The following is a 19,932-nucleotide window of genomic DNA, read 5'->3' on the forward strand; positions in this document are numbered from 1 at the left end:
GAGAACCAGGAAGGTGCAGCAGCAGAGCCTAGCATGCCTAAAGTTGTGCCTAACGGTGGCCGTGGACATGCCCACTGAGAGAATGGCAAAGCAGATATCACCAACAGAGTGGAAACTTTGGTGAAGCAACCCTGCTACATGGGAATGAACTGGCTTCTGGGTCCTGGGAGACTTTCTCAGGGCAGCCTCCTAGAAGGACTTCAGTGGTGGAGACTTTACAGGGAACCTAAGCTCTTGAGTCACTTGAAAGGAGCCAAAGACTGATATTGGGGGGCTATGTAGAAAATAATCTTTGAGTCTCTTATTTCAGCAACCTACCATCTCCCCAATTGTTCCACAATTTACTAGTGTTTCCCCCCTCCTCTCCTCCTCCACCAGCTTCCTAACTCAAAATTTCTGTTGGCTCAGAGAGACTGTTTAAATTAGACTAGAGGGGAAAAGCATACCTGTTTAAAGCTACGGCAAATATGTGAAAGATGGGTAACATCTTAGCCATTCCAGTTGTATCTGAACTTTAAAAGATTAACTCAGATGAGTCTCCTTCAGACAGCATGAAAAGGGGGAGTAAAGACTTTTAGGCAGTGGGAGAATAGGGGAAAATATTTGTTCATCTCATGAAACATTGGTAGGATTAAGTGACATGTCCCACCTATGAGAAAATTGGATTAAATAAGGCTTAGACTTCATTATTATGCTTTGCAATACCAAAGATTTATTCCATAATGAAGGCCCTGGATAAGACTCATACCTCAAGTCTCACTCTGTGATACAGCACTTTTGACGTGGAGCAAAAACTCACTTTATGCTAGATAAATGGTTTTTGAATGGTAGCACCAAATGGCAGGATAATTTTAGACTTTTAAAGATGATGAGTGTCTGTCCATTCATAATAGTACCTGGTATTTTCATTGTGCTTTTCCACAAAGGTCTCCATGCACTTTGAAAAAGTGATCTCATTTCTCTTTACAAAATGTCAATGAGGCAGTTGCTTCAGTACATTAATGGATTGACACAGTAGAAGCCTTCCTCTTGTCATCCTCCCTGCTGTCCTTTGAGATAGCTGGGGGCTCCAGTTTATCAGCTGACTAATGAAGTATGATTGTACTTGTAATGTAGGAAAAACAATGATATAGGAAAAAAAGATGGTTTATTCACAAAAAAGTTCTATGGTAAAGATTTATAAATAGACAAGGAAGGCACTGAGATAGGTCTGTAAGGCTGTTTATGGTATTCTCTTAAAAAATAAAGTACTAAAGACACTGATAGTTTCCCACCCAACTCTGTACCCCCTCTTAGAGAAAACTGTCACCTTTCCTTCCCATAGAGTTGGATCCCACAGTCCTTGCTAAGTGGTAGTGGGGATTTGCGATTCCAGATCTCTAGTCAGAGCCAGATAGATGTGGGTGAGTATCTGACCCAGCTGGGTCCTTAGATACTTGCTCAGGAATTTAGAATTGGGGCATAGGAAAACTGGCAAGTGGACAGGAACACCAAGATAGCTTCCCTCTTCACACCTCTATCTACCTTTCTGGGACCATGGGAAACTTTGTGTTTCCCTCTCTGAGAAGCACTAAGTTGGTTTAAAAAGGAAGGCTTGATGGAAAACAACCTAAATATCTATCAATAGAGAAATGATTAAATCACGGGACAGCTATGCCATGGAAAGCTATACAGCAGTGTGAAAAAAAATGAAACTTTTTATGAACTGATCATTTCCTGGAATGATCGCCAAGATATATTGAGAGAATGCAACTCACAAGGTAGGAGTGATAGTATACCACCATTTGTATAACAAAAAAGGAAAAATATAACACATATTTAGACCATTTACATTTAATATAATTATTTATATGTTGGGGCTTAAGTCTGTCATTTTATTATTTGTTTTCTGCTTGTTTCCTCTGTTTCTCATTTCTCTGTTTCCCTTCTCCCTAACCCCCTTCCTGGGGGTTATTTAAACATTTTCAAGGATTCCATCTTGATTTACTTGTAGTTTTTTGGAGTGTATTACTTTGTGTACTCTTTCTAGTGGTTGGGTATATATTTATCACAGTCCACTGATAACAGTGTTTTACCAACTTGAGTGGAGTGCAGAAACCTTATTCCCATTTTGGTCCCATTATCCTCTCCACTTTTGAATATCATTGTCTTGAGTATCAGATGGTGCTATAATTTTTATACCAATCATCATATATAATTTAGAAAACTCATGAGGAGAAGGATAGTCAATGGTATTTACCCATATTTGTGTTCTTCATTGTTCTTTCTTCCTTTCTGATGATCCAAGATTCCTTTCTTTACCATTTTCTTTTGAAGAACATACTGATGCTTTAGCCATTCTTTGAGTATATCTGCTAGTGATTAATTCTTTTAGTTTTCCTTAATCTGAGAAAGTCTTTCTTTCCCCTCAATTCCTGAAGTATAGTTTCACCAAATATAGAATTCACAATTCTTTTCTTTTAGCACTGGAAAAATATTGTATCACTTCCTTCTGGCCACTATTATTTCAGATGAGAAATCTGCTGTCATTTGAATTACTGTCCCCATATAGATATTATGTTGTTTTTCTGCCTGCTTTTAAGATATTTTCTTTGTCTTCAGTTTTCAGAAATTTAATTATGATGTGTCTTGGCATGAATTTGTTTAGATTTATACTATCTGAGATTCACTCAACTTCTGGATTTGTAGGTTTTTATGTTTTACCAAATTTGGAGAATTTTCAGTTATTTCTTTGAGTACTCTTCAGTCCCACTCTCTTTCTCCTCCCCTTCTAGGACACGAATGCTGAATGCTATAAATGTTGGCTCTTTCGTTATGGCCTAACAGCTTCCTGTGACTGTTTTCAGTTTATTTTCTGTCTGTTCAGATTGCATACATTCTATTGATGTGTCCTCAACTTCACTGATTCTACCCTCTGTCGTCTCCACAGAACTACTGAGCTCATCCAGTTAGTTACATTATTTCTGTTATTTTTAAGTTCTTTGATTTCCATTTGGTTCTTTTTTTATATATATAACTTTTATTTCTTTGCTGAAATTTCTATTTTTTCACTTGGTTCAAGAGAATTTGTAATTTGCTTGTTGAATATTTTTTATGATGGTTACTTTAAAATACTTAGATAATTCCAATAACTGGTTCATCTCCGTGTGGGAGTCAGATGATTATCTTTTCTCATGCAAGTTGGGATTTCTTTCATTCTTTGTATACAATGTGTGATTTTAATCTGGATATTTTGGCTATTATGTTAGGAGACTCTGAGTCCTATTTAAATTTTTTGTTTTAACAGACAGTCACTTTGTTTGGGTTTAGCATGCAGGGCCTAGCCTACTTTTGTGGTCAGTGGTTCCATTGATAATCTAGTTTTCAGAACATCTGTGGTGCTGTTTTGGTCGGCTTGGTTTGTCTTCTGCCTGTTGGGCGCCTACTGGTGCTTGTTGGTACTAGCTAAGGAAGTCAAAGAGCCTCCCAGGCTGGGTGCCTGGTTCCTTTAACTGGGGGAAGGGAATCTCCAGGCTGCAGGGACAAAAACACTTCCTGGACTGGGTGTTTGTTGTGGCAGAATCCCCGTTGTTAATTTCCCCTGTAAAGCGGTGGCGGCTGGTGGGGGGGGAGTCTCTGGGTGGCAGAGAGTGGTGGGAAAGTCCTGTCTGAGAGACATTCAGTTGGTCTTCTTTGCTGTTTCTGTTGGGATTGCCTAGAGTTGTTGGCAAGACTCCCGTTCAGTTTGGAGGAAGAATAAGACCTGGCTGCCTTCCATTGCTAGAGCGGATGTTGGGAAAGGCCCGGCCTGGATTACCTTTTCTTGGGTACAGAGTCATAAGATGCCTTGTCACTGTGTTGTTCCTTTGGTCCTGTGGTCCCTAACTAATTCACCTCTTCTTCTTCCTTCAACCTTTCAAAGATTCTCTTTTTTTTTTTTTGACTCTTGTGTTGTTTCAAGGCTTTTCATAATGTTTAGCAGGGAGGAGCTGCGAAAGACAAGCCTATACCATCTTGCCCAGACCATCTTACCTATGTTTATATAGGCATAAGATCTCTCTAGAAGGGTACACAAGGAATTACTTTCCCTGGGGAGGGAACCTAGGGGATATGAGGTAGGAGGGAGACTTTTTTGTATACCTGTTTATAAGTTTTCATTTTAATCAGGTGAATATATTATCTACTCAAAAACAAAATAAAATATAAAAAAGAAGTCTTCTAGCTCAGCCTTGTTTTCAAGAGCACAACCAAGGATTGCAACAGAGGTCAAGCAGCGTATGGATTCAACAGTTGGTAATTTTATTAAACTTTACTGACTTTTAATTTCACTATATTGGCACTGTTTTGATCCAGATCCCTGAATATAAGAATAGTATTCTCAGTGGATTTTCAGCCTGCTCATACGTTTTGAATAACTTGCAGAATACAAATGTGTAATTTAGTTAGAAGTAGATGCTTTTGGCAGCATACTAGTACCCTAATCAGCTGAAAAAATAATATTTGTATGACATTAAAACAAAATTAATAGGAAGACACTGATTACATGAAAAGACTTTAGGTTATAATTATTAAACTTGCAGACTACTCAGCATAATTAGCACCTTAATTAGGATATGACCTGAAATTTTAGCTTACAAAATAAAGGCAATTAAAAGTCACATTTGTAAAGTGAGGTGGGCTTTAGAACTTATCGGTAGACGTCACTTTTTTTCTCATTTTGGGGAGCATCTTTGTAGGTATTATGCTTACAGTGCATTTACTTTGATTCCCACTACCACCCCCAGCACAGTGTCTCAGTCCAAAGCCTTAAAGGTCAAGTTTAGTGACCTTTCACCAAGGACATCTACCCACAGGGGGTCCAACAGCTCCCAGCCACACCCCTTTGTAGCTCTAGGGCCAAATGAAACAGCAAAGACTTTTTCTTCTCCAGCATCTTAAGTGAAATATAAACTAGAAGATTGATACTGACTTTGATCCAAAAACTACCATTTTCACAGAAGTATTTGGATCCAAATGGCAGTTTTCACCATTGTCATTTATTTTTCACCATGTGCTTCTGGAAGGCATTTCAGGTCTCACAGTTTACCGCATGGTGAAGGTTACAATCCAAAACCAAAGAATTTTCCATCAGTAGATAAAAATGGAGAATTCAATAAATTTTGGTGGGTTACTGATTTGGGAAAAAGTTAATCTGGAATCCTACCTTCATTCCTGATGTCAAAATAGACTCCAAATGGATCAAAGATTTAATATAAAAGCAAAATCATAAATGTACTAGAAGAAGATAATGGTTAGTATTTTTATAATATTGTAATCGGGAGAGGCTTTTTAATCATGACAGATAAAACAAAAGCCATAAAGGAAATGAGTAACAAATTTGCCTACTTAAAAATTGCAAATTTCCATATAGCAAAAAACAAATGAACAAAAAAAAAAAGGTTTTGAAACCTGATTCAAGGCCAAATCAAGAAGTAATTGATTAAAATCTGAAACTTTCATTTGTATTTTGATTCATTTTCTTCTAAAGTCACAGCTTTATTCCTCAATAAATTAACAAATAATTGGAAATATGCATCATCATTTATGTACAAGAATATTAAGTATAGGGAAAATTAAAAGAATTTACATGTTAAAAAATAGCTTGTAAATTAAGTCACGGAATAGCCGTAGGCTGCAGGCATTAAAAATCACAGTATTAAATAGCACTGAAATATTTTCATGATAGAACCTTGTTAAAAGGAAAGCTAGTTAGTTGGTGGGAATGTAAATTGGTGCAGCCACTGTGGAAAACAGTATGGAGGTTTCTCAAAAAACTAAAAATAGAACTGCCATATGACCCAGCAATTCCGCTCCTGGGTATATACCCAAAAAAAACAAAACCACTAATTTGAAAAGATACATGCACCCAATATAGGGGTGAGAGAGTGGGAGGTACAAACTATTGGGCATAATATAGGCTCAAGGATGTATTGTGCAACACGGGGAACACAGCCAATATTTTGTAATAACTGTAAATGGAAATTAACCTTTAAAAATTGTATAAAAATAAAAATTTTTTTGAAAAGGGAGAGAAAAAAATTACATTTTCCTAAAATATAGAATGCAAGAGGCTGGAAAAAAATTTTTAAATGAAAAAAATACAACAAACTAGTGAATATACCATAAAAGAAGCAGACTCACAGATATAAAGAACAAACTAGTGGTTACCAGTGGGGGGGGGGGCAATATAGTGGTTGGGGAGTGGGAGGTACAAACTCTTGGGTGTAAGATAGGCTCAAGGATGTATTGTACAGCACAGGGAATATAGCCAATATTTTCTAATAACTAAATGGAAAGTAACCTTTAAAATTTGTATAAAAATTTTAAAAAATTAAAAATAAAGTGGGACAAGACAAAAAAAGAAAAAGAAAGCTAGTTAGAGAATATAGATAAATCCAATTTGAATGTAAAATGTCTTATCTAGATTTTTTTTAAAAAGACTAGAAGGAAAAATCAAAGATAATTATCACTAGAGGATAAATGTTATTATCTTCACTTTTAGTCATTTCCAAATTTTGCACAATAAGTAATTTTTTTTTACTTAATCCTTTAAAAAATTCCTTGGTGCTTTGAAGAAAAAGATATTTCAGTTTTTCCCAAATATAGCTAACTTGTAGCTAGATCTGATACGAAAGATCAAAATTGAAGACTTGAAAAACATAGCACAATACATACAGCAACTGCAAAAAGCCCCCTTCCCCCCCCTTTATTTATTTTTTAAAATCCCTCCACCAGATTTGGTGATGCTATCTCATGAGGGTTAAATCACAAGTCCTGGTCATTCACAGTGTGTGTGTGTGTGTGTCTGTCTATCTGTCTGTCTGTCTGTCTGTCTGTCTTTCTCTCTCTCCCACTAACAATGCAAGCCTCTGAACACAGGCTACTCTTTCCTAAGGCCCAGCATCACAAGAGAATTCTTTCATAAAATCAGTGTCATGCCTGTCCATTCCCAATTGCCTGTGCTGTAGAATAGGGAATGGAACATGAGTTCCAAAACTCTGATTACCAGGTCTCAACAGGAAGCTTAAGTCTTTAATTGGAGGCACTCGCCAATCACAAAATAACTATCACTAGTAGTACAAGAAATGTCGCCTTTGAACTTCCTCTGTACCTGTAGGTTTTCTTAATTTCTTCATTTGATGCTCCCTTATGCAGACCAAGAATTTCATATAGAGCTTCTCCAGATGTTGACATAGTCCGCTCTCTTTGGTTAGGTATGTTACATGCCATTTTCTCAAGCTGCAAAACCAAAGAGGGGAAATAGGCATGAAGGTTATGCATACCGGATCCCACTCTCTAAAGGGAAGATAGTTCATTTGTGACCTTTTGTAAAATGACTATCTGAAGTACATCTTTGTGCCAGCTGCAGAAGGAGGGGAGAAAAGGGTTAGAAAAGCCAACACTAGAGCTTCTAGTCAGGGTTTTAAAGGCTACAGGCAGCCATGCAAATGGAATCTGGCTTTGTCCACATGGCTAAATAGAAGCAAAATGTTATCTAAACATCCAGCTAACTCAGAATTGTTAAAAATCAATCCTCCCAGGTCAGGCATATGTAGATTTTTTTGGTCAGAATTTGCATAACTCCTTTTTTGTATCTTTTCCAAATTTAGCCAGCAGTGGAAAGTAATCAATTTTACTTTGACTCTATTGGCTTAGCCATTGTTAGAGTATGAGTTTAAAAACAAAACAAGACACCAAAAAGCAAAAAACCAACTTTTCGTAAGTATCCCCCCTCCCCCCCAAAAAAAAATTCCTGGTCCCATCTGGGAGCCTGGTTAGACCTTCTCTGCAGCTGTGGGATACCAAGTCCACCCCCCACCCCCACCCCACAGAGCTCATGGGTTCTGCACCTAAGATAGCTACTTTCCCTGTGGTCTGTACAGAAAGGGCTGTGCTATCTCAAGTCCCAAGCAGCCATCTTCCTGCTGTGCTCTGCTGTAGCACGGAAGCACAGAGAAGCCAGCAAGCACACTGGGGGCATACCTGCATCCACCACTTAGCCTTGCCAAAGCCTTAATGTCTTCACTTGTAATATAACGATAATAAAGCCCAAATCATAAGGATATCTTTAGGATTTAAAAATAATGTGTATAATGTACCCAGGACATAGTAACTTCAAAGAACTATTTTTATTAAAGGAGGCACAGTGTGTAAGTCAGAGTGTACTGTAGTCAGACCCTCTGGGTTGGAATATTGGCCTTGCCATGACCAGCTGCATGACCATTCCTGTCTATAAACTGGAGATGAAAATATGCCTAAACTCATAGAGCTGTTGTAAGAATTAATGAGTTAATATATTAAAAAACAAATACCAGTGCTCAGAGCAGCATTATTCATTATTCATAAAAGCCAGATAAAATGAAAATGTGGTGTGTACATACAATGAAATATTACTAAGCTATAAAAAGAAATGGAATTCTGACACATGCTACAAGAGAAACCTTGAAAGCATTACCTAAGTGAAATAAGCCAGTCACAAAAGGACAAATATTGTATATGATTCCTCCTATATGAATACCTTGAATAGGCATATTCATAGAGACAGAAAGTAGAATAGAGATTACCAGAGGCAGTGGGGGGTGGGGGGAGTAAGGGGAAAATGGGAAATGGGAAGTTAATGCTTAATGGGTACAAAGTTCCTGTTTGGGTTGATGAAAAAGTGCTGAAAGTAGATAGTTGTGATGGTTAAATATCACTGTGATTTTACTTCATGTCATTAAATTGTACACTTAAAAGCAGTTAAAATAGTAAACTTTATGTTATGTTTTCTCACAAAAACAAAACAAGAAAAAATAAACTACTTAGATTGCAAGCTCCTCTGACCAGAATTTCCTTGAAAATTATTGTCTGTCTCTGGGCTTTGGGTTTTGTGCAGCAAGTGCTGTAAGGGTGAATGAATGTGAATGAATGAATATTCCAGGGCTCAGGAGAAGGCGTCAGGGCTGTGGAGATACTTGTGTTCAACACAAGGAATCCCTGGTGACAACAGTGGCAGCAGCAGACCCAAATGGGCACATCCCAGTGGTAGGTGGGCTTGGTTGAAGCCAACCTTCGAGCTCTGCTCCCACTAGATTAATGACTGGACCAACACAGGTAAGAGCAGAGCCTTCTGGATGTTACCTGGTGGGTTAGGGTGGTCTTAGAGGCTGCTAAGACCCCATCATGGCACAGTGAGTGCTTGTAGTCCTAAGTAATTCAATTAAGAAGAACAATGTGAAGAGCTTCAAGATGTTTTTGTGAGCATTTAGCTTCTTAAGGGAAGAAAAGGAAGCCAGTGCTGAAGAAAGTCAGACCCCAGACAAAAATCCTGCAGCCCTGAAGGCACTGAGGAAAAAACTGACTTAACTGAGGACAACACAAGGATAAAATCTCATCTTGTGGCATGACTGTGTGGTCTCCTCCTCAATTAGCCTTCCATGAAAGTGGAGCTTCTGGAGGCCAGAGGAGCCCTAGTCCCAAATATCTGGTTCACACAAGGACAAGAGGAGGAGAAATCCTAATTTTGCCTGCCACAAAACAAAATCTAACAGATGTCCATACTGACTGGCAACACTCAGTAAACCATGGCACTTATTTTCATTACTGCTCTACCTTACCTTTCTCACCTACCCATCACAATTTCCCTAGCAAGTAAATAATTCAAGACTTGAGGCTCAGTCATTCATCCCTGTGTTCCAGTTCTGCAACTCAGCCCTATCTTGGAACCACAGCCCAGCTGAGTATTCACAATTGAAGGAAAAATTGCCTGAGTAACTGACACCCTCCCTATTTCCTTTCCTGTCCCCTGTCTCCTGCCGCCACCACATACATATGCTCAGGATACTGATTCTCAGCCTTACACTTCCACCTAATTGTTCCCAGTAACGGAGGCAACTGGCAGGCAGGCTTCTCACTAGTCACGCTAAATGCCATGAATGAATGGGATTTGTAAAGTAGGGATTTCTGTGGCTTGGTGGGCAAGGAATAGGACCACAGTCATCATACTTGTCTCTGAGATGTTAAGGTCTCGCTGGGTAGCAAGATCCCCAAAGTCACTAAGTATATATCAACATAATGATTCAAATCCTAGGGTCATAGAATATGGAGTTAGAGGTCATCTAAGCCAACATTAACAAATGCCTTTTGGGGCATTCTGACAAGAGATCATTGTAGTAAACAACTTTACTATTCACCTATTAGCTCTCCTTTTTCCTCCTTCTGCACTGCAGCATAAGCTTCTCCTAAGACCTGCCTCAGTCTTACCTGATCTCAGTTGAGTAGACCAGGAGTGGAAACCTTACCCAAGCCAAGTCAACTAGAGTCCTCCCTAAGATTTTTTTTTTTTTTGGGGGGGGGGGTTGTATAACAATCTCTCAGATGGTAAAAACTGTAAAATATAAAATTTGGGTGTTGTTGGCTGGCCTGAAATGAGAGAGATTGAAACAGACCTGCACAAGAAGAGCAGTGGCAAGAGATGGAGAGAGAGCCTCAGTGGGATTCAGTCCCCTGCTTCCAGTTGTTTTCAGGTACCTGTTCAATTTGTCGCCTCCCACAGTTTGTCAATCAACCCTTCTTTGGATTGAGCCAATAAAATTCCTCCCTATACACAAATTTATATACATTGTTTTCTTTTGAGCATGTTTTAGCTATAAATAGATTCTGGTCACTGTCAGCCAACACTCCCTAGTGTCATGTACCTCAATTAAACACCAGTAGTAGTTCCCTGAGCACCTTTAAGCCAGGCTAATCCATTGTGGATTTTTCTTAAATCACTGCAACCTACTCTTCTTTTATATTGAAAGTGCTTGCAGGTACTTGAGAATGAATACTTCAGGGAAATAACAATGATATATATATATACACGTATACACACACACACACATACTAAGGTATCCAAACCAAACAGATTCAGATATATTGTATAGACATTACTAGTATGGATAAAAGAAGCAGTGATAAATCTGGGTCAAGGTGTTTTCATAAAGAAAGTTTATGCAGAGCTATTCAAGAGACCTAGGAAGAAATAAAAGTATGGCAAATAGTTACCTTTATTTTTCTCTATATTCAGCATTCAAAAGAAACAGTTTCAATTTGAGGGAATAAAATGTATTCATTCTTCATCATTTATCTCATGAAATAAGAGAGATGTCCTGACTCATGTAAATCAACAGATTGTCCTAAAATCAGTTTCAACAAGGCACAAGCATGCACAGTTTCCCAATTTTGACTGGGATTTTTTTTTCCAAGACTGCCTCCTAAAGTTATTCCAGGTGAGGAACAAGAAGTGGGGGGTCACTTGGGGGCTGGAGTTGTGAATCTGGGATTCATCCTTCCCTGCTCCACAGCCGTCCCTTTACATACTGCTCTCCCCAGTGGAAAAAGAAGGCAGATTCCATCTTTCAAATAGTTCTGTACATAGAAACGCAAACCCAAGAAGACGTGGTAACTGGCTATTCCTTTGGTTTATGTATTTTTTCAAATCATCTCTTTATTTGGAAATTTAATCACGCTGTAATCTGTTCCCGCTAAGTGAAATCCATAGCTGACTTGCTTTATGTTGTGGATTGAATAATATTCAGAATGGGTTGTTACAGAGAGTTTGGAATTTGTTTATTTTCTATTTTACCTTATTTGCCCTATTCCCCAAAGATCAAAATATTTCCTTTTAGACTACAACATCAACATCTCTTAATTGAGGTACTTAAAAAATTACATCAGTATTAGAACACAAGAAAAAGATAGTTGATCAATAGTTGGTCAATGTTGTTAGTAGTTGGCTGACTCTACAAACTGAAATATAAAGGAACCCAAAGACTATAGGGTTGCTTTCTGTGTGTCAAGCAACAGCCTGCTATTTTTCTGTGCCCTTGCTGAGCTAGAAACCAGACTCTTCATATATTATTAATGTAGATGACATTTAGTGTCAAATTCAATAGAGTAATACATTGAAACCCTTAGTTGTTTTAACATGTGAAAATAAAGACATTATGCCGAGAACATACTAACTACAGGGCAATAGTCAAAACGTCTCCTAAAAACTCTCCTTAAACTTAAATAATGGAGTCATACCCTTGTTTAATTCCCTGTGTAAAATATAATTTTATTAGTTCTTTCTCTGTAGCCTTTTGAATGCTAATATTCCTATGCAAAATTCAAGTCTTTATTATTTATTCATAGTCTCTCATCTATACTATCCAATCAAGGGAAAAATGCTATGCAAAGTTATTAAGTAATTTAACTTTGATCATGATAAGTACATGACACTTAATCATCTGAACTTAAGTTACTTTCTAGCTGCATTACAATCCATTAATATCATAATTTCTTAAATCAATGACCACTAAACAGTCACTACCAAACTACATACAGCTTACCTGTCTCTTGATAAAGAAATAATTGAAAGAAGGTTCAGCACTCCAATGGTGATGGACGTCCAGTTCAAAATAAGCACATATTTTCAAGGTTCTAACTCACATTCTGTTCTAAATTTTTCATGTTGACATGAAATGTTTCCTTCAGAGTAAAAGAAGCTTCACCTCTATCTATTATGTGAATTCTGAAGAAGGAAAAAAAAATCAAACTACGCCTTTCTTGGCAGGGTCCCTTCATGGCTGAGAAAATGAATGTGAGCCTGGGAGATTAGATCATTAAACAGCAAAAACACTTTTGATGGCTGTGATTGGAGAAACCAACATGTTTTACCATTTTCTTATTACTTCTGTAATTCCTCTATACAAATCTATTTAATGGAGCAAGATCTTATTCGAAGAGCGTTGTATCTTAAAGCTAAACACACATCCAAAATGCTAACCCTGTGTTTTAAAGTAATAATTCTCCCTAGCGTGATTACAGTTTGCTATTGAAAAATAATTACCTCTTGACTGCACTGGTACTTATATAAATAGCAACCTGAAGACGAGACAACTTGGGAATGTTACAAATAACCCACAGTACCTGTTCCTATAACTCCAACTCTGTGTTGTCAAACAGGAACAACTTGCCGTTTTCACCCAGTCTGGAAATAGGTGTGCAAAGAAATAAAGAAAGGCAACAGCAAAAGGAGCTGTTTCATACCTGTTTCACTCTTTAAAAGTAAACGGCTGCTTCTTTCCATCGTTCCCATGCGAGCTTAAGCAGGTCAATGGTGTCGAGTTACTTTTGATTTGTTATCTATCAGCCAATTGGTTATCCCTCTGGAAAACATAACAAAGAGAGAATGAAACATGCATGACTGTAAAGGTTGCCATTACAAGGCATCCAGTGATACCAAAATACATGCTACATCTAATTTGATCATTACTCAGCTGGTGCTTGGCTCAACCAAATGTTGCTGTGGACCTGCTTCCAGGTTTCCACCAGAACTTTCAATCAAGAAAATGTGCTATCTCCTGACATGCAAAGTGGGTTCTTTTATTTATTTTTTTATTGAGATATAGTTGACATATTTAATTAGTTTCAGGTGTACAGTGTAATGATTCAGTATTTGTATATATTGCTAAAAGATCACCACGGTAAGTCTAGTTAACGTCCATCACCATACATAGTTACAAATTTTTTTTCTTGTGATGAAAACTTTTAAGATCTACTCTCTTGGAAACTTTCAAACACGCAATACAGTATTATTAACTACAGTCACTATACTGTACATTACATCCCCATGAGTCATTTTATAGCTAGAAGTTTGTACCTTTTGACCACTTTCACCCATTTCACCCACCCATTGCCACCACCACACCCCCTACACCCCCGCTCTGCTTATGGCAGCCACCAGTCTTTTCTCTGTATCTGTGAGCTCAGGTGTTCTTTTATTTTTTTTTTTTTGATTCCAAATATTAGTGAGATTATGTGGTATTTGTCTTTGTCTGATTTCACTTAGCATGATATCCTCAAAGTCCATCCATGTTGTCTTTAATGGCAAGATTTCCTTCTTTTTTTGTGGCTAAGTGATATATACCACATTTTCTTTATCCATTCATCCATGATATATACTTAGGTTATTTCCATACCTTGGCTATTGTAAATAATGATGCAGTGAACATGGGGGTGCAGGTATTTTTTTGAGTTAATGTTTTTGTTCTCTTTGGATAAATACCCAGAAGTGAAATTGCTGAATTATATGGTGGTTCTGTTTTTCATTTTTTTGAGGAACCTCTGTACTGTTTTCCGTAGTTGCTGCCCCAATTTACATTCTTATTAACAGTGCGCAAAGGGCTCCATTTTCTCCACATTTTCGTCAACACTTGTTATTTGTAGACTTTGATGATAGCCATTTGGACAGATGTGAAATGATATCTTACTGTGATTGTGACTTGCCTTTCCCTGATGACTAGTGATGTCGAGCACCTTTTCATGTACTTGTTGGCCATCTGTATGTCTTCTTTGGAAAAATACCTATTCAGATCCTCTACCCATTTTTTGTTTGGATTGCTTGCTTTTTCGCTATTGATTTGTATGAATTTTTTATGTATTTTAGATATTAACCCATTATGAGATATATGAGTTGCAAATACTTTCCCCCATTTGCCTTTTCATTTTGTTGATGGTGTTCTTTGCTGTGCAGAAGGTTTTTAGTTTGATGTACTCCCACTTGTTTATTTTTGCTTTAATTGCATTTGCTTTTGATGTCAAATCCAAAACATCATTGCCAACACTGATGTGAAGGTGCTTACCACCTATATTTTCTTCCAGGAGTTTTATGGTTTCAGGTCTTACCTTCAAGTTTTTAATCCATTTTGAGTTGATTTTCGTGTATAGTATAAGATAGTGGTCCAGTTTCATTCTTTTGCATGTGGCTGTCCAGTTCTCCCAACACCATTTATTGAAGACACTGTTCTCTCCCCAGTGTATGTTCTTGGCTCCTTTGTCATAGATTAATTGACCATATGAGCATGGCTTTATTTCTGGGCTCTGTATTCTGTTCCATTGATCTGTGTGTCTGCTTTTATGCCAATACCATACTATTTTGATTACTGTAACATTAGAATATAGTCAGGGAGCATGATGCCTCCAGCTTTGTTGTTCTTTTTCAAGGTTGCTTTGGCTATTCAGGGTCAAGGTGCATTCTTTTAAATTTTATTTTCCTTCAGTCTAAGGCTAGTACTCATCAATTGCTTTAAAATTACTGGAAGGACCATTTAACATTAATGACAGGGAAACTGTAATTTCTTGCTACATTAATTCAACCATTTTCATATCTGAACATTTTACCCAAATCTTAGTTAAGAGACCACTGAGTCACAGTGGTGATTGAGGTAGTTTTAAGAATTAGGGATTTCTTGAGACTTCCCTGGCAGTCAGTGGTTAAGACTCCGTGCTTCCATTGCAGGGGGCATGGGTTTTATCCCTGGTCAGGGAACTAAGATCCCACATGCTGCATGGCACAGCCAAAAAAAAAGAATTAGAATTTCTTGTTAAAACAATGCTCAAACTCATACAAGATAAAAGGTCACATGAAAGAATAGTTCCCTATGATTTTGATTAAGATCCTACAGACTGAAAAAGTCTTAAATGAGACAGGTGTTTACTCCTGAATTTTGCAAAATGAGGTCTGGCTCCTGAAGTTGAAGGTAGTGTTTAAGTTTACTGCTTAGTATGACAGGTAGCAAATCCTAGTGCTATTTTGTGTGAACATTTCAGAGCACTCTCACCTCTAGATAGTGTTGGTTTTTTCAGATATAAAGGCTATTTCTCATAGATCCTGATTTCCAGCCAGAGTTTAGGAAGCAGCCCATCACCATGCAAAGAAATGGGGTGGGGGTGGGGGGACTAAAGACATTTAGAACTAAATACCCAATTTCCAGTGTCACTTCAGCTTAAGGACAATATCCTTTAAAATAAAAAAAGTTGAAGTATGGTTAATTTACAATGTTGTGTTAGTTTCAAGTGTACAGCATAGTGATTCAGTTATATATTTTTGTGTATATATGTATACATACATATATGTGTGTATGTATTCTTTTTCAGATTCTTTTCAATTATAGGTTATTACAAGATACTGAGTATAGTTCCCTGTGCGATACAGTAGGTCCTTGTGGTCTATCTGTTTTATATATAGTAGTATGTATATGTTAATCCCAAACTCCTAATTTATCTCTCCCCCACCAACCCCGCTATTCCCTGTGATAACCATAAGTTTGTTTTCTATGTTTCTTAGATTCTGCATATAAGTGATATCATATGATACATGTCTTTTGCTGTCTGACTTACTTCACTTGATATGATAATCTCTAGGTCCATTCGTGTTGCTGCAAATGACATTATTTCATTCATATATATATATATGCGCCACATCTTCTTTATCCATTCATCTGTCAATGGACATTTAGGTTGTTTACATGTCTTGGCTATTGTAAATAGTGCTGTTGTAAACATTGGGGTGCATGTATCTTTTCGAATTAGAGTTTTCTCTGGATACATGCCCAAGAGTGGGATTGCAGGATCGTATGGTAACTTTAATTTTTTAAGGAACGTCTGTACTGTTCTCCATAGTGGCTGCATCAATTTACATTTGCACCAAGAGTGTGGGAGGGTTCCCTTTTCTCCACACCCTCTCCAGCATTTATTGTTTGTAGATTAATGATGGCCATTCTGACTGGTGTGAAGTGATACTTCATTGTAGTTTTGATTTGCATTTCTCTAGTAATTGGCAATATTGAGCATCTTTTCATGTGCCTGTTGGACATCTGAATGTCTTCTTTGGGGAAATGTCTATATATGTCTTCTGCCCATTTTGTGATTGGGTTGTTTGTTTTTAGGTGTTAAGCTGTATGAGCTGTTTGTATATTTTGGAAATTAAGCCCTTGTCAGTAGCATTGTTTGCAAATATTTTCTCCCAGTCCATAGGTTGTCTTTTCATTTTGCTTATGGTTTCCTTTGCTATGCAAAAACTTTTAAGTTTAATTAGAAGGACAGTATCCTTTGATGAAATGAAAATAGTTGCTGTATGGTGAGATTATGGGTGACATTTTTTAAAATTGTGGTTTAAAGAGTCAAATTCAGTTTAATAAATATTTTTAGTAAAATCCATTATTTTTACACAACTAACCACTGTCTTCTTTATTCATTTCTTTTAATTTTTTTAACATTGAATAAACCACACATTTATAATTTTTTTTAAGTATTGCAAAATTCTTAGGTGAAGTAGAACTGTAGCTATTTTTCAGAGAGAAAATATAGTTTCTTATTCATCTAGTCCTTCAACAGTTGGTTACCTACTAGGTCCAGGCATTGGGCTAAATGCTAGAAATATCCTGGTAAACAAAACCAAATACAGACTTCGGGTTTTTGGTTTACAGAGTTAAAGCCTACCAATAGAGACAGATATTAATCAAATGATGGTGCAAATAAGTATAAAAGTAAGACTTTGGAGAGATGCTACAAGACCATGTAAATCAGTGGAGCAGAGGAAGATCAGTAAAAGCTTCCCTGAGCAAAAACAACCAAGCAGATATCTGAAAAGAACTAGATGAAGGGGTTGTTTGTAGAAGCAAATATATTCTAGGCAGGTGGAAGAGTATATCCAATGACGCTGGGCACTTAAATTGAAGAAATAAAAGAGTATGCTGATGTGTGCTGTAATACATAGGATGTCAGCACATGCCTATACATATATGGTTTCTGATATATGATCTAAAGATACAGCCAGAGGTTAATGGAATCACTTAAACAGGTGAGGCTTTCTAGAAATGATGAGCTTCAAATGATGTTTGTAAAAGAAGATAACTCATGGTAAGCACATAAATAACTCCTTGATGCAAAACGCACTAAATGTAGTGTAAAAGCATTGCCAGTGTAATCACTGAAGTTTGAAGAGGAGAATTTAGAAAACATTCCAAGATTGAACCAATCTGGCCTTTCTGCAAGTTGGAAAATTAGAGAGAGAAGTGTGTGTGTGTGGGTGGGTGGGTGGGGGTGGGGTGGGGGCATTGCATGCTAATTTTCCCTGTGTATTCTATTTACTCAAGTGTTTATGTTTCAGAATGCAAATTGGTTAATTCCTATTGTTTCATAATTTTCCAAAGTTAAAAATGTCCCTTTTAAGAAGAGGTTACAAAGGGGGTGAAACTTTAGTGTACCTAAATCTATAAATATGAAGAAAGCATAGAATCATAGAATGCTAAGGTGGACAGTAGCCACAAATCAAAAACCTAAAATAGATATAAAAAAACTAGAGAGAGAGGAAAACAAGCATACCACTAAAGAAAATTATTAAACCACAAGAGAAGAAACTAGAAGAAGTAAAGAACAGAAAAGAACTACGAAAACAACCAGAAAGAAGTAGCAAAATGGCAATAAGTACATACCTATCAATAATCATTTTGAATGTCAATGGACTAAATGTTTCAATCAAAAAGACATAGGGTGGGGACTTCCCTGGTGGCACAGTGGTTAAGAATCCACCTGCCAATGCAGGGGACACAGGTTCAAGCCCTGGTCTGAGAAGATCCCAGAAGATCCCACATGCTGCTGAGCAACTAAGCCTGCACGTACCAAGCCTGTGCTCTGGACCCCACGAGCCACAACTACTGAGCCCATGAACCACAACTACTGAAGCCTGTGCACCAAGAACCTATGCTCTGCAACGAGAGAAGCCACTGCACTGAGAAGCCCACACACTGCAATGAAGAGTAGCCCCCTCTCGCCACAACTAGAGAAAGCCCACGCACAGCAAAAAAGACCCAATGCAGCCAAAAAATAAATAAAGTAAAAAGGCATAGGGTGGCTGATTGAAGGGGGGAAGGGGGGGACAAGATCCATCTTACAAGAGACTCACTTCAGAAATAAAGACACACACAGATTGAAAGTGAGAGGATGGAGAAAAGATACTTCATGCAAATGGAAATGACAAGAAAGTAAGGGTAGCGATACTCATATCAGAAATAAGCAGACTTTAAAACAAAGTTTATAACAAAAGATAAATAAGAGCATTATATAATGATAAAGGGATCAATACAAGAAGAACATATAACACTTATCAGCATATATGTACCTCATACAGAAGCACCTAAATATATAAAGCAAATATTAATAGACACAAAAGGAGAAATGGGCAAAAACACAATAATAGTAGGGGACTTTAACACCTCACTTGCATCAATGGACAGACCATCCAGACAGAAAATCAATAAGGAAACAGTGATCTTAAATGATATTAGACCAGTTATATTTAATAGATATCTACATTCCATCTAAAAACAGCACAATACACATCCTTTTCAAGTGCATGTGGAACATTCTCCATGATGGGTCACATGCTAGGCCACCAAATAAGTCTCAACAAATTTTAGAGGATAAAAATTAAATCAAGCATTTTTTCTGACCAAAACAGTATGAAACTAGAAATCAATTGCAGGAAGAAAAATGGGAAAAGCATGTAGACTAAACAGCACACTACTAAAAAAACCAGTGAATCAGTGAAGACATCAAAGAGGAAATAAATCAGAAAATATCTCAAGACAAATGAAAATGGAAACAGAGGACACACAACTTTCCAAAATCTATGGGGTACAGCAAAAGCAATTCTAAGAAGGAAGTTTATGGTGATACAGGCCTACCTCAAAAAACAAGAAAAATCTCAAGTAAACAACTTAACCTACCATCTAAAAGAATAAGAAAAAGAGAAAGAAAACCCAAAGTCAGCAGAAGGAAGGAAATAACGAAGACTAGAGAGGAAATAAAATAGAGACCAAAAAAACAAAAGATCAGTGAAACCAACAGGTTTTGTTTTTTTTTTTTAATAAAATTGATAAATCTTTAGCCAGTTTCATCAAGAAAAGAGAGAGGACCCCAATAAACAAAATAAGAAATGAAAGAGGAAAAATAGCAACCAATACCACAGTGGTACAAAATATCATAGGAGAATACTATGAACAGTTATATTCCAAAAATTGGACAGCCTAGACGAAATAGACAAATTTCTAGAAACCTACAACTCTC

At 37.2% G+C, this 19,932-nt stretch overlaps 1 protein-coding gene across 2 annotated transcripts in view; it reads right to left on the bottom strand.

Annotated features, from left to right (window-relative positions):
- Positions 1-19,932, bottom strand: part of DNAJC5B (DnaJ heat shock protein family (Hsp40) member C5 beta) — an 85,088-nt gene that overhangs the window by 37,485 nt on the left and 27,671 nt on the right. For both annotated transcript variants that reach the window (XM_057735679.1, XM_057735678.1), the window contains 2 exons: positions 13,072-13,190; positions 7,130-7,257 (listed from right to left, as the gene is read on the bottom strand). In XM_057735679.1, the coding sequence (XP_057591662.1) occupies positions 7,130-7,248 (119 nt within the window). In that variant the 5' untranslated portion in view covers positions 7,249-7,257; positions 13,072-13,190. The remainder of the gene's footprint in view (positions 1-7,129; positions 7,258-13,071; positions 13,191-19,932) is intronic.

This window comes from Hippopotamus amphibius, chromosome 5, assembly GCF_030028045.1.
Source record: "Hippopotamus amphibius kiboko isolate mHipAmp2 chromosome 5, mHipAmp2.hap2, whole genome shotgun sequence".
Lineage (NCBI taxonomy): Eukaryota > Metazoa > Chordata > Mammalia > Artiodactyla > Hippopotamidae > Hippopotamus > Hippopotamus amphibius.